Genomic DNA, 16,104 nt, shown 5'->3' on the forward strand with positions numbered 1-16,104 from the left:
ACCATCTCTCGCACTATGAAAGCTCGGACAGGCTCCAGCCCCCACCACACTGACACGAATGGATCGATAAATATTTCCAGCCATTTGTAACTGCTGTTTAATGTTTTAAAAATGACCTACTTTTTACTTTGTATTCAATGCTCTGTCAAAGACTGAGCAAGTAGTAATGAGTTGATCAACAGGTGACATAAATGTGAGCTTGTTAACTTCAGATGGACAGGAACGAAGGGCTGGAAACACCAACCTTCACAGCAAGGCAGCACAAGGTTAGCCCCGCCCCACAAAAACACACGGATCTTTCTTTCTCTCGATCGAGAAAGAAAGACAGCAGAGATGCACAGGATTGGAGCTCTCCAGCATCATCTTCTTCAGCTGCCTCTCACGATGGTCGGAAGCATCAGGTAGTTTGTGTGAACACCACAGATAATTATCGTTTTAGTCCCCCGCTCAAGCTGACGCTGCTTGTGGGTTTTTAGTTTGTGAGTCATTGAGCTGAAAGGAGGAGGATGAGTTCAGGCACAATATTTCCGTTAGATCCACCAAACTGCGAATCATCAGCCAGCTGTTCAACATATTATTCATGTGGGTCAATGTGTGATCTAAGTCTAACTTTACTGCAGCAGTCAGTGAAAGTCTTCTGTGTTCAAGGTGGAAGAAGTGAGGTCAATAATACAATTATATTCATCAGCTGAAACATGGCACCACCTTCTGACAGAGAAAAAAAAACAGAAGTGAAGCTGTGAGGACTTTAAAATATGAAATCTGCCTTGTGACAAAGGACGGGCTCCTCTGATAGACTAAATTGGCCACCAATCAAAATACTCCCTGACTGCGCAAGGAGACTGCTGGTAGAGGTGTGGAAAGGGATCATAGTGGAAGGACTGTGGTGTTGAGTTATTATATAGATCTGGTGGTGAGTTTCAACGTTTGTGAAGACTGTACAGCCAGTAAAAAGATTCAAGGCTTGCTGCTGATTTCTTCCCTGTTTATATTGTTTGTGATTGTGTAGTTTGTTCCAACTTTCCACGTGGTTGCAGTTGTTTATAAGGGCGTCATCAGACAGTTTATTACTTTGGAGGTGCTGACGTTTGAACAAGTTAATATGAGTTACTTAGTAATAGTTTGTGCAATGCTTTGTGATGAACTGTGTAAATACATGGCAAGCAAAGGTTTTATGTTAAACATATAGTATGGTGGCCTTGCTCTAGATTAGGTTTATCTTAAGCATTTCTTTCTCTCCATTATGTTTAAGAAATTAGCAGTAAAAAGTTAGTGTCTGAATATGTTACATTGCACACTTCTTCAGCAGAAAATAATCTTCTTACAGAACTACAACACTATCTCAAAACAAGAGCACAAGTGTTATTTTCACTTAATTTCAATAAAGGATCTGCATTCCAAACTATGCCCACTGGTGGCCACTTTTTTATGAAGACGCAACTTTACTCTTTAAATTCACTGTAACAGATGTTGTGGGGTTTTTGAGGGGGGTGCTATTTGTTATTGTGCACTTCTGCCAATTAGTGTTCCAATTAGGCCCTATGTAATACACAGAGGTAAATAAAGCACATGTTTATCTAGGTGATACCTAGTGATGAAATCCAATTCCCCCTCAATGTCACGTCTAAATCCTGGCAAAGATAGAGGTTATGCACTAAACATTTTAATCCTCATTAGCTTCCACAGTGGAAAAACCTTGTTGCTTCAGGACCTCGACTTGCTGTGGTAATTGGAACCATGCATTCTGCTGTCCATCAAAAGATCCTGAAGGAGAACGTCGGGCAATCTCTTTTCACAACTTCAAGCTAAAGCGTGACTTCTTCAGCTGAGACTGAAAAAGCCATTTGGCCATTTATGTCACATCATGTGTTCAGTGTCTGTTCCTGATGCTTCACTGTTGTTCTTGTTTTAAATCCAATCTGAACTTTGAACTACAGAATCTCATTCCTCTGAGACCTGGAACACCTGATGGTCCAACTGAAGCTTTAAGATGCTTCCTGCAGAACACAAAGCACCTCTGATGTTGGCGCTATGTGTGTGTCTGTTTTCCAAAACCTGCTGAGCTGCCTGTGAACAAACTTCCTTCACCAAATTCTCTGACTATCTACAGCCAAGCTGTAGAGTGTACCCCCCTTGTTGTGGTTGGAAAGTTTCAGAATCAACACTTTACCACTGTGCCATGTGACATCCTTTCACATACCTTTGTGGTTGAAATGAAAAAAAGGTTTGCAGCTTGTGGGAACCTTGTAGATGTTGTCAAGATAAAACAATATGCACATGCACAAATGTATATTTCACTGACAGATGTTTTCTCCAGGTGCTTTTAAACAGGCTGCTATGGCAAGTAAATACTTAAATAAGTAAAGGTTCTTTGATATGATGTGTAAGAAGGCTACAGTTTCTAAGTTAATCAGTACAATATATGATTCAATTGAAAACCAGCATTTTTGTTGGAAAGGTGAGGACCTTTTAAAGCAGGGGTGTCGAACTCCAGACCTCGAGGGCCGGTGTCCTGCAGGTTTTAGATAACACCCTTGGTCAACATACCTTAAACACATGATTATTTCATTACCAGGCCTCTGGAGAACTTCAAGACATGTTGAAGAGCTAATTTAGCCATTTAAATCAGCTGTGTTGTATCACGGACACATCTAAAACCTGCAGGACACCGGCTGTTGGGTTTATCTAGACACAAACCCCGCTGGAACACGAGACCACTAACTGCACGACAAAACAAGACAAGACAGAGCTCTTTTGTCTTTGTGGCTCGCGAGGGAAGTCAGCCCAGGCCTTCACCTGTCCTTAGCCAACTTCGACTGATTCCTTCGCTACAGTCCTTTTTATTGTCAGCAAGCAATCATTCACGAATATGCGATTACAAATACACGTGACATTCTTAACCAGTCATATCTGAACAACATCAGTGTCTGTATTGTGTCTGTAGGTGCATGTATGTGTGTGTGTTTCCCGCCATACCATACATAGACATACGACCTTTCAATGAACTTAAACTGTGTGTATGCAGAAAAGCAGAAGTAAGCGTCTCGCTAAACTATAAAAACAGGAACTTGTAATAGGTCCTGTCTCAACTGAACATTTAAAGGTGCGAAGTCTTGGACTTTAAAAGAAAGAGAACACGGTGCTTATCAAATGTATAACATAGCTCATCTCTGGACTAAGCTGCAATCTAAATAAAGAAAGCACATTTTGTCTCACAGACAGATAAAGGAAATGTTAGAAAGTTGAAAATAAATCCTCTGACTGTCTGGCTTTTTCTTCATAATGATAGCCATATTAGGACACATAAAGGCAATGATTATATATCTATATTTTAGCACAAATGACAATATAAAAAATATCAATTCCAACACCGGCCCTCGAGGCCTGGAGTTCGACACCCCTGCAGTAAACTGATGCTTGGGCATAGGTGTCATTTTCACAATGTGAGTTTTATTATACTCAAAAGACAAAAGTGATACCAGAAATACTTAATCATGAAAATAAGCAATTTCAGAACTGCAAGGCTGAATAACTAAACCGAGTTTCCCCCATACTGTCAAAGAAGATGGTTTAGTCCATGTGTCCATGGGAGACTACAAACACGTTCAGACCACCCAGAAATGTACACATGATAAACCTTGTCTGACAGTAGTTGGTAGAGACCCTAAAACTTTACTCCATTAGCAGGTCATTCAGCTCGTCTTGTGCAGGAGGATCTGAAGAACACGGTGGAAAACAAATCTATCGCTCATCATCAACCACAGATACAGCACTCAAAAGGTCTGCAACTCAAATGCAGATAACGCCTCGCACACACAAAACCGGTTTGATACCACAAGCTTGGGTACCATCGGGGGGTGGAAGGTGCAGTTATTGAGGGCAGTGAGCTCCTGTAACCCGAGCTTAGGCTGCAGCTATTGAACCTACTCAAGGTGAAACATTGAGAAAGCTCAAGATTGATGCAATGTGGGGAATGTGGGGCAAAATATTGTGGTTTTGCAGGAGGTTTCTTCCTGTTAAAAGGGAGTTTTTCCTTCCCACTGTCACTTGCTCTTAGGGGGTCATATGATTGTTGGGTTTTTCTCTGTATATATATTATTACCTAAGTATTATTGTACAGTCTACCTTATGTGCCTTTAGGCAACTGTTGTTATGATTTAGCGCTATAAATAAAATTGAACAATTAACCTAACCCCACAAACTGTGTGTCTTTGGACTGTGGAAGGAAAATGAAGTCAAAGAGATGTTAAGTAACCTGCACGGCTCATTTCCAACACCAGGGCAGTATCATCAACTAAATTTTAAAAAACTGGTTTCGATGCAAATTCACATTAATCACATCTTCTCTGCATCAGCCCAACACAGAGCATGACTGTAAACTTCACCACAGTACTAAAGACTAACCAGTGTAGCCTGCACTGAGATATGCCAAACTGCCTAGTGTTTGAATAACAAACTTTGAATAACACAAAAGCAATAAACTCAAGTTTACAATAAGATTAGTAGCACATCATGTCTAGAGTCAACGTCCGATATAAAACATCAAATTCTGGCGAGTTATTTTTGGTAATGATTATCTCTGTGCAGCAGCCTGCTGTGCACCAGGCTACAGCACTCATTGTTATGCATTAGGCTAATCTGACAATCAGATTTAATTATTAAGTTTTAGAAGGAATGCTGTGCCAAAAAGTAATTTTTGGTCATTGCCAAAAAAAAAGATAGCTGTATTTAAACCATTGTTGGCTTCTAAACTGTCAAACATACCTCTCATGATATGGCAACAAGTCACTTTGAGCCAGAAAGAACAATCCTGTCAAAAGGTAGAAACAGCAGTCAGACGTTTATATGTCCTTTATTCATGCAGCTGCTATTATTGACATTAAATGTGTTGGTCACATTTTTGTGACATTAATTTAACACCCTAACACATTTTCACTAATAGATGTATTTTGGTAGAAATTCAGTTTGGTTCATGAGAGATCTGTAACCACGGAGAAGTTAGATATTTTGCTCAGTTGAGAAAACACAATTTACCTTAGTTCTCTTTAATTAAAAATAGCCTCAAAAAGGACCAGAGTTATGTTGGGCTTGACTCTAAACAGGCGCAGAGAGCCTTGACTCGCCTTGTTTTGCAGGTTGCTGGAGCCTGGGGGGCGAGCAGAGGAGTACTGAGCTGTAGAGAGTCAGAGTCTGCTCTGACTGCTGGAACAGAAGAGTTTAAATACAAGAGAAATGCTGCTTTGCTCTTGTTCACTGTTTATGTGAAATGTTGATTAGTGAAATGTGCATTTATGCATTCTTTCCATTTCATTCATTGTGACTTTTAATGGTGATCCAGGTCCAATTTAACTGCACTTTATTTGTCATATGACAGCATTCAAAGTTTTCATTAGATGGCGCCCAGCACCAGGGCTGTGTGGAGATGTTTGAAGGGGCGGGTGCTCATAGAACCAAGCTGAATAACAAAACCCACATTCATCAAGAATCTAATATGGGACCATATAATAATAATGGATTGCATTTACAAAGCGCTTTTCAAGGCACCCAAAGCGCTTTACAATGCCACTATTCATTCACTCTCACATTCACACACTGGTGGAGCCACAGCTGCCCTGGCAGACTGACAGAAGCGAGGCTGCTATATCGCGCCATCGGCCCCTCTGGCCAACACCAGTAGGTGGTAGGGTAAAGTGTCTTGCCCAAGGACACAACGACCAGGACAGAGAGCCCGGGGATCGAACCAGCAACCTTCCGGTTCCCAACCCCCTAAACCACAATATACTATATCACTGTCATCAGGTGGGGACAAGGTTAAAGCTAATGTTGCCTCTGTTTTACCTGGTGAGTACAATGTTGTTGTTGAGGGGTTTCTGCTGCTGCTGATAGTGGTGGAGGGCAGGGCTGTGTGGAGGCATGTCTGGACAGTGTTAAATGAGTAATAATTTTAAAAAATCTATACACATAAAACACACACCCACACACACACACACGCACATACAGTGACATTTTAGAATGTCCAGAATACTGAATATACTATTGCCACAAGTTTACATCATGGTGCTGAATCCTTACCTTATTTTTTCCTAGTGGTATAATAATAAAGTAATAAGGCTAAAAAATAAGTATTGAATAATGTATTCAATATGATGTATGTTTGACGATCCATTCTGTGCAGGCAGAAAGCTTATTAAATGTTTAAAGTGTAGAGATACAATCATTCTGCTGCTATAAAATCAGCATTTTATCAAATTTGGAATATAAATCTAATAGAATCAGTTTCTTAATGTATGTTCTTTAAAACACAGTGCTTTTTTAAGGACTGTAAAACCAATTGCAAAAAAAACATACTAAAAATAAACAAAGCTCAACAAGAACTCCTGAAAAAACTGTTTAGAACAACGTACTATGTTGCAAAGTTAGTAGTCTTTGCAAACTTCAAAAAGCAAATGACCTAGATCTTGGTTCCACTTACCTCTTACCCGTGACTTCAGTGGAAATTTCAGATTCTCAGCCGAAGGGCTACCATTTTGACCTTTGACCTCATGTGTTGACCTCATGTGTTGATGACTCTTCACCTCTGTCTCCCCTCACAGGGAGAAGATGATCTGCAGGATCCTGCTGCTCATCATCCTCACCTCATGTGTCTCTGGTTCGTTTACAGCTTCACTTTATGAACTCCAAATAAAGCTCAACAACAGATTTGTTCCAGTTCTCAGAGTGTCTGCTCCTCTCTTTCCCTCTCTGTCTCCTCAACAGGATCATTTGTAGTCAATGTGACACAGACCTGCTATCAGGCAGAGGAGAACCACAACATCACACTGGAGTGGACGTTCACCACCAAACCTGACAGATCCTCCAAAACTCTTTCAATTGTCTGCTGCCATGTTCAAAATAAACACTTTGTCCTCTATCAAGTCAATAATGGTGTTGAGGTGTCAGAGTCTCAGGATAAAAAGTTTTCAGGACGAGTCCAGAGTGACAAAGACGCCCTCAGAGAAGGACGAATCAGACTTCAGCTGTCCAGACTCAGGAGTAATGACTCGGGTCTGTACGTGTGTGAGGTGAAGACAGATCATGGCTTTGGTGTTGGAAGATGTCGACTTAATGTCATTCGTAAGTAGATTATTAAAATTGTCCCTGTCTAGTAACATGTGAAATGCTGAACATAACAAAACTAAACAAATGAGCTCTTTTCTATTTGCGCTTTACCTACTTAGTGTTTAGTTTGACTTCGTCTGCTGTGTGGATAGCCCTATTACTGTCTTTGTACAATTCCCTGATCACCTCATGTATATAAAATAGTCCAGTCTTCCCCTCAGTTTCTATTTTTGTACCCTTTTGTATTTTGGACCTTATCATAGCCTTCATGTAGGACTTGGTGTTTGTTCCTTCAGTATGCCTTGTCTTCAACAATCCAAAGAGGCGCTAAACTTTCTGTTAGACTTTATAGCTAGATAATTATGTTTTTGCTCAAAAACCTTTTTTGTTTTTGCCTTTTAAAAAAAAATCACCTGTTTTTTTTCTTTTGCAGCAACCAAACTGGAGAATTTTCAGTTTTTTTTGACAACTGCACTCATAGCAGTTATAATACTTGGTACTGTGATGGTCATGATAGGTTTCATAGTAAACACTGTGGCTCGTCTGCTAGCAGAGGTAAGTTTGTTTCATCTTTAATTCTGAACTGTTTCCTCTGCTGTGAGTTACATCATTGTTTCTTTGTCTTTCTTGTCTCAAATCTACAGAACAAGAAAGGAGACCAGATCCAATGCAAATCAAACCACACACAATCTTCTCTTTAAAGTATTTGTGGGAATGTGTTTTATGATCTTTCACTGATTCCACCAAATACAACTTGCAGAGATTTAAAACCCACTGTAGATATGTTCTCCCTCTGGCCCTTCACTTTTTCTAAGATCTTTTTCTAAACCAAATATATCTGCTTCCAAGATTGTCTAATATTTACTGCCCACTAATGTTTTCCTGTGTGTGCTTATTGTCGCATGTATTTACTCCACCTGAGAATCATCAGCTTAACTGTGAGCTCAGAGAAAACATACAATATTTTACTCTGGATGTACACAGATTTTTATGAGGCTTCATTTAACTTATTTTCAGCTCTGAATGCTTTCGGCAGATTTAAAGCACATGCTGGATTCATGTATTTCAATATAAAGCCTGAATTTCTTATGAAGATGCTGAATATCATTAACCTTGATTTAAACTAAATTCCAGCAGGTAAACAGACAACAGCTGCCTTTTGCATCATGTGTATTTTTTATACTGGAATAATTGTTTTCATTTGTGTCCAGCAAAGAAGTGACAGCAGTAAAATTCATCATATTTGTTGTGAAATAACTTTTTTCTTTGATCTTATCTTATGAGTTTCTGAAAAAAGTTTTCTTATAGAAATGTATTTACAATATGAACTCATTAAAATCATCAATCGAGACACGGCTCTCTGTGTTGTAAGAACTATCAGAAAGGAGAAAATCCCTCTACAAAACTCACAGTAAAACATTTACTATAAAACTCAGAGCATGGAGAACTGTGAACTGGTGGATAAGGTTCATTTCCTGTCACTGCTAACACTTAAGTTCATACAAGGTGTTCTGTCCTTATTGTGCCTCCCTTTGACCAACTTGGCAGACAGCTAATGGCTTCAATGAACATTGGAGACAGAATTAAGTTTAAGGCTTTTACTTTGTCAATAGTTCTGTCAATCTTTTTCTTCCTGTAAAACTAAAAACAAACACAAAGTAAACTATACTATAGTAAACTATGCCAGCGATCCCCAACCTTTTTTGCACCACAGACCGGTTTATGTCCGACAATATTTTCACGGACCGGCCTTTAATTAAATCAAATCAAATCAAAGTTTATTTCTATAGCACATTTTAAAAAACTAATGATCACCAAAGATTTTTCTTGTAAAACAAAGGGGGCCTAGTAAAAAAGTTTGGGAACCACTGCACTAAATAAACTTGTAAACATGTTGTATCATTAATACTCACAAGCAATAACTCTCCAAGGCACAAATGTTTTAAAAGGCATCTAAGCCGACAAACAGCATATTCTGCAGGCCACCCACAGGAACATAAAAAAACACCGCTTTAATATAAGCTTGTGAGTAATCCCACTATGACCAGCAGAGGGTGCTGAAGGGAAAGAACCTCTGCTGGTCATAACAAAAGGTTTCCAAGAATGTTGCTCTAAATAAAAATTAAAAAAGAGAGCTGTAAACTAACCAGAGACACATGAGGTGAGGATGATGAGCAGCAGGATCCTGCAGATCATCTTCTCCCTGTGAGAGGAGACAGAGGTGAAGAGTCATCAACACATGAGGTCAAAGGTCAATCAGTACAGCTAGAAGAAGGAAAATCTACAGTCTGACTTCATTCACTCATCACAACATGTGAGCCTGTCTGATCTAGATTATTACACTGACTGAGCAAAACTACAAGAACTACAACCACTGCAATGGAAACAACCAGAAGGAAAACCTGCACTTTGATTCACATTTTAAGGTTTTCAGAGCTGCAGAAATGATTTTCAGTCACAAGGTGGCGCCATGTTTCAACTGACAAAAGGGTAATACTGACGTCTTTTTTTGTTTTGTTTTACCTTACCTCAAAATACTTTCAAAGAGAACAACCTAGGTTGAGCCAATTAAATCTTATCAAATTTTTAATATAACTCAAACACTTGGAGTACAATAAAAAGGGAGTCTGGGTCTTCGCACTTTACACAACATAGCTTGTTTACCTTATATTACTTATATTAGTGCTTTTTTTCTATGGATGTGTCCCCTTTTTAAATGGACTAAAAGATACTTTTAACAGACGTGTAACTAACAAATAACACTCAAATTCAGAGCCACCATCCTGCATTCTTTCCTTTTTCTCTATTGTGACTTTTAATGGTGATTCAGGTCCAGTTTTCTTGTACTTTACTGGTCACATGACAACACTCAAAGTTATCAGTATATGGCGCACAGTATTCAGGAGGAAAATAAAGATCAGTCCAAGAGAAGTCCTGCACAGTAAATCCTGACCTGTTGTTGTACACAACCTTTCTGATTGGACAGTTGAAGAGTTTATGATCACACAGCTCCCTGACACTGACCAGACCAGATCAGCAACCTTTGACTATGCAGAGCCATGAAGGTCACTCACTCACACATTTCCAACCATGTGGAACTATCAGTAAATGGAAAACTTTTAAGAATAATGCAAATTTGATGCAACACTTGTTTAGTTGCTGCTTTGATTTACAAGATGATTTTAGTTTTTCAAAACATGAAAAAAAGATGTAGAAGGATTCAGGTCATTGCTCTGCTGCGGGGAACAAATAAAGCATTGCAGGGGAAGAACTTTTGTTGCTTTTATAGTCCACGTGACAAGCAGTAAATCAGATTCTGATATTTTCAGACTTCTGTTTGTTTTAACAAAAAGATTTGATTCAAATTGAACTTTTAAAATGTGTGTTGTGGTGGATAAACATGACCTCATCTTAGTTACATTTTTATTTCAGGAAATGTTTGGTTTCAGGTGCTGCTGCTTCATTTTGTGTCTGTATTGGCTGACTGTCACAGTCACGTGTTAATGAAGAGAAAAAGAAAAGATTGTTTGCATATTTTCATTTTGTGCTCTCACTGCCTGACAGCTTCTACACATTTCTGTTCAGGCATATTTATTAGTTTGATTTTTTTCATGAGGCACACATTCAGATGTGGACCTATTTTGGGAACAGATTATTCAAACAGCTTCTGGATCCAAAAACACTTTATTAGTCTGACTCTGCTAAAACCTTGTCAAAACTTATGAAGGTTGTTGTTGGAGATGCTGGAGATTTAGCTAAATGAAGCTTATGTGTAAGTTCATTAAGGAAGATCTGCAATCACTCGTCAGTGTGCTTTCCCAAGTGTTTGGCTGCTGGTCGATTGATTACATCACTTTCACTTTTCCATGCTGTAAAACTTAATGCCGATAGCATTGCTCTAGTCCAATCATATTTCTGCCTGCCCTCTTCAAGCTGATCAGCCTCCACTCTGTGTATTTTAAATTGCACTTCATCTTTCATCTTTCTCCCTTACAGACCAATTCGTGCAAGCCACCTCCTCCTTGTCTTTTCTTCTTCTCTACTAAAAATCTGGAACTGTTTTCATACCACTACAACTATTCTCATCATTAAAATCAAATATATGCACAACAGTCTGACTTGCAGATGAAATCAATCCAGTCAGCTGATCAGAAACAGTTTATGTGCTGTGTGTACAGCCACATGTGGGTTGTTGCCCGGTAACTTAAAACATGAAGGTGAGTCAGTAGCTATAGATAAGAGAGGAATGCTGACTGATCACCATGTCATCATTTCACTGATCAGGTATTTTACCGTGAGCATAATACTTTGCGTAGCACAAAAAAGAAAGCACACAGAGTCCTCAATTTGAGCGACAGAATTCAAATTGTTGAAGAGAGTTTCATAAAGAACAACAGGACACAAGAGAAGTATGAATTTCATCCTTTTCATATACTGTATGTTTCCTTCTGCTATGTTTGTGTCTATTATGTGTGTTTGTGTTATTTTTTATCCTCTTTGAGATCATTTAAAAGCAACAGCTCTGAAAGTAAAATGTGTTATTCTGACTGTATCAAATATTAAATTATGTGTTGATTCCAGAGGTGGGAAGTAACAAAGTGCAAATACTTTGTTACTGTAGTTAAGTACAATTTTCAGGTATCTGTACTTTACTTGAGCATTTTTTTGACTGCTTGTTACTTTTACCCCCTATATTTTTTAAAACAAATATCTGTACTTTCTACTCCTTATATTTTAAAAACAGGCTGGTTACTTCTGGTATAATGCATTTGGGACGAGTTATTCCTTCTTCCCCTCTGCTGTCGGACACATGAACAACAACCGCATGACTGTTCCCACCACTAACACATGACCCTACGCTGTGTTCACTGCATCATTCCATGTTTGGCACTGATCACCACCTGCACTCATGTATATATCATGTATATATCTATCTACTTAGCACTTTTAATTCTTACTCTTATTTTTATTTTCATGTCTATTTAAACGTAATTTATAACAGTATGTTTGCACTGAAGCACCGCAGCAATTTCCTAATGTTGTAATGTTGTTTTCTTCGTGTTACTTCATGCAGAACTGAGCTCATTAATTACTTGACACTAACTTAGTGAGCAGCGCAAATTAGCACAATAGACAGAATCACAAAAACCCGCAGATGGCCAACATTGCACTCAGTTAACGGATTTATCTGAACAAACATGTTTAGACGTCATTTCAGTGACGAGCTATAACAGCGCATATTAGCGGCTCAAACACGGGCAGAGCTGATGAGGGAGCAAGTATCTAACAACGTGAAGTTCAGAGGCAGCCGAAGGTGAATCAGTATTCTGATATAAGGATGAAGTCCACTCACAGAGGTTTATGGAGGCTGCAGTCTTGCTGAAACACACGTTTGTTCACTTCTGGAAATGAAACTGGCTGCCTGAAAAGACAGATTTCAGATATGATATGAGGTGCTATAGTTTGTAATAAAACTGCTCTTCCCTGGATAAATTCTGCCTCCATCCCACTTGTCAGATATATTTCTAAGACTGACTGTAGATATCAAAGCGCATAAGAAAGAAAGACAGAGAGACCGCGGACAACTATCTTTGGCCACCTGCTTATTCTTGTGCAGAGCTCCACTTAAGTATTTCTCCGGCAGCGTCCATCAACATCAGTTCTTTATGGGGACTTGACAATGAAATGGAATTTACACTAAATTCATAAACTTTTTGATTTTACACATTCAGTTTTATATTTTATCTTTGTTGTGTGAATGCTGCTTGTCATTTTTGTGTACACTGATTTGCAGATGTGACTTAGGTTTTCCCAGTGAGCCGTGATTCAAAGAGATAATTATTTTAATCTCCTGTCTCTATAACACCACAATGAATGGAAATTAAAAAAAAAACATCTAAAAGATTTTCTAAGCAGAGATTTTGGAATCACTGATATTTTATTTGCCAATTTTAATTTATCACGAGGATAAATATACGGTTTGCTGTGAATAGCCTGTATTAGGATAGAGAATCTAGGTCTTCTGTGGTCCAAAGTGGCCCAGGATTACATCGTGTTCCATCTAGGGTTATGATAGTTTACTGAATTACAACTAAAATCTTAAAATAAATGATTTTAAAAGTAAAAAGACCCAGATCATCATTTCCCTGTGAAGAGGCAATAGTGAGTTACCCTCCACAGGTGAACTGTTGCCTGCGCAACTGATCCTAGCGCAGACACTGAGAGATGCCCATACAGCGCTCTCTGTGGCGACTGGAGCAAATCAGTAAACGAGAAAGGAAAAAATGACAGACGTAAGTAAACATTAGCAAGACACACGGGCCCTAATGAGGGAGGGAGGGTGAAAAGACACAGATTTCAGATTTATGAGGTGCAATACTTTGTAATAAAACTGCTCTTCCCTGGATAAATTCTGCCTCCATCCCACCTGCCAGTGGAAAAAAGAATGAACTCAATTTCTAGCAATAATAAATAAGCAGTGTTGGGAAGGTTACTTTTAAAATGTATTCCATTACAGAATACAGAATACATGCCCCAAAATGTATTCTGTAACGTATTCCGTTACGTTACTCAGTGAGAGTAACATATTCTGAATACTTTGGATTACTTAATATATTATCATGCTGTTTACAACTACATGAATGTACTATTGCTGTTATTTATTACTGTTACTGAAGGTCCGCGGCTCCGAACCGTAGTAAAGGGACCTCTGGCTAATACGGCGGGTTCGTGTCGGGCTCGTAGCCGAAAAATAGCTTTAGTTTGTTGTCTGGGTCAACTTTGCTTGCAAGAGACAGAGAGAGGCGTTGAAAGGCTGCTCCAACAGAGCTTATTGTTTTGGAGGAAAACACGAACACAGCGTACAGTCGAGTCTTAATAGATAATTAATAATTAATAAACACTGTCACCCTTTACAACAAAACAAAGTGTGGCGTGGATGTGATGGATGCCAGGATTGTGAGTGATTGCTGAAAATGTTGAAATGTATTCACTCACTTTTTATTATTATTTGTAAATATGTATGCAAATGGTCGGTTTTTTGTACTGTTTTCATCAATAAATCTCAGCAACAAAGGACATACACCCATGTGTGTTGATTTCTCCCTAAGATGGCAAACTGAAACACTCCAAGTTGGTGACTTTTGGAGATTTATTTCCCTGGATGATTGAGAATGCTTCAAGATGAAACACAAAAGGAAGTAAGTTCACAGCTTTTAGCAGCTCCCCCACCCCCTCAATCACACACCCCCACTCCCCTCCCTCCAGAATTCCCAGGTAACAACCTAATATACATATGAATGACTAGCCAATTTAGCTTCCACTTGGCTGAAGCTAAAGCTTAGCTAAAAGCCTACCAGCCATTTGACTGCTCTCCGGCTTTTAAAGGTAGAACGGTAGAAGCCTGTTAATCATCATTTTTCAGTGTGCCAATGTCTGTCAAGCAAAATGTAAGAGAAACATCTGGGACAGTCACGTTTTGGGACAAAAGATTATAAAAGGTTATACCATATCAGATTCAATCAGTGAAAATAAAAATCATTTGCAATTGTGCTGCATGATGAATAAATCTCACATTTAAATCAATTTAAGACAAGACAGATTTCTATTTTTTATTTCATTTCATTGTCCAGCCCGACTCCACTATCTGTCTCAATGCATTCAATTCAAGTATAGTTTAGTTCTATTAAAAACTGTGGCAATGACAAACTGGGAAAAAACATGACAGCAATGACAATTATTTTGACATAAACACGCACACACACACACACACACACACACACACACACACACACACACACACACACACACACACACACACACACACACACACATAAATGATGTGCAGAATTTTGTATATTCAAATAAACCGGAGACATTAAAGGCATCATCTGTCACTGTCTCACCTCTACTCCTACTCTGATCTTACTTTTGCATGACATATTTCCTTAGTAGTAGGTAATATGTAAAGCTGCATGTCTTTAAAGCACACTAAAATAATCCTCATTAAATTTTATTAAATGAAAAAGAGTGATATATTAGCTACCATTCAACGTCACCACAAAAAGAGGAGAATGCATAATTAAGTCGTAATAGATATTATGAGTTTTAAAACTGTAACAGAACTAACTTCTACACAGTTAATCAGAAAACTGCAGAATTTACAACAGAAAGTGTAAGTGAAAATACGCTTTGTTTGTTTATTCTTAATTTTGTTACAATCAAAATGAACACCAACATTATTTTTCTCTTCTCTTCTCTGCTAATTTAATAATGTATCAACACATGCAGTAAGGTTGGATATGGTCACTGATTTCTAGAAACGATTCCGATTCACAAGGTCCTGATTCGATTCGTTCCACAATTTGATTCGATTCAATTCTGCCTTAGAGAGTCAGAAATATTATAATTCTGATCATTTATCAGTACTGACACTTCTGAGACTTCAGAGGTGTGAACATCACAGCAGATGCCTTTGTGTCAAAGTAACTGAGGATAAAACACAGAAAAACGTGAAGGAGATTTTCCTGGCCTGAATTTTTATAGCTGATAACCTTAAAAATATTCTGCAGTAGAACAAAAAAAAAAAAAAAAAAAAACGGAAGAAAATCATGAATCAACATATGAATACTACATGATGTATTAAATATATTTAAATTCATGTTATATTGTTTAAACACTTTGGCACATCAAAAGTCAGTCTTGTTACATGAACTAGTAAAATATTTGTTTGTTACACCAATGTTAATCTTGTTGAATGAACAAATGTAACTTATGTCTGTAGTACATGTTGTGTTCATATTACATTATGTTCAACAAAACATTCAATGGATTTACAGCAACTTCCAATCCACCCATCCTCTTATCTTTATCTGGGCTGCGGATGATAGGTTAATAGGGGCAGGGTACAGCTTGGACAGGTTGCCAGTCTATCACATAAAAACCTTTATTTAATATGAATGTGTTTTATTATTATTAATGAAGTTTATTATCTTAGTTCATGGGTTA

At 38.3% G+C, this 16,104-nt stretch overlaps 1 protein-coding gene across 1 annotated transcript; it reads left to right on the forward strand.

Annotated features, from left to right (window-relative positions):
* Nucleotides 1-1,594: 1,594 nt before the first annotated feature.
* On the forward strand, nt 1,595-7,799 carry LOC147334902 (uncharacterized). The gene is made up of 5 exons (XM_086286993.1): nt 1,595-1,617; nt 6,594-6,649; nt 6,757-7,113; nt 7,532-7,653; nt 7,743-7,799. The coding sequence occupies exons 1-5, from the start codon at nt 1,595-1,597 to the stop codon at nt 7,797-7,799; spliced, it is 615 nt and encodes a 204-aa protein (XP_086143119.1).
* The last annotated feature ends 8,305 nt before the right edge of the window (nt 7,800-16,104 follow it).

The sequence above is a fragment of the Aulonocara sp. 'chitande type north' Nkhata Bay genome, linkage group LG3 (genome assembly GCF_057382095.1).
Source record: "Aulonocara sp. 'chitande type north' Nkhata Bay isolate Kocher_YH1m ecotype deep benthic linkage group LG3, A_spYH_male_GT1.1, whole genome shotgun sequence".
Classification (NCBI taxonomy): Eukaryota; Metazoa; Chordata; class Actinopteri; order Cichliformes; family Cichlidae; genus Aulonocara; species Aulonocara sp. 'chitande type north' Nkhata Bay.

What these genes read in the sequence shown, in the direction of transcription:
- LOC147334902 (XM_086286993.1), top strand. Translation starts at nt 1,595, where the DNA reads ATGAAATCCAATTCCCCCTCAAT. An exon ending in CCTCACCTCATGTGTCTCTG is followed by an intron (nt 6,650 to 6,756) that starts GTTCGTTTACAG and finishes TCTCCTCAACAG; the next exon opens with GATCATTTGTAGTCAATGTG. An exon ending in TGGCTCGTCTGCTAGCAGAG is followed by an intron (nt 7,654 to 7,742) that starts GTAAGTTTGTTT and finishes TCAAATCTACAG; the next exon opens with AACAAGAAAGGAGACCAGAT.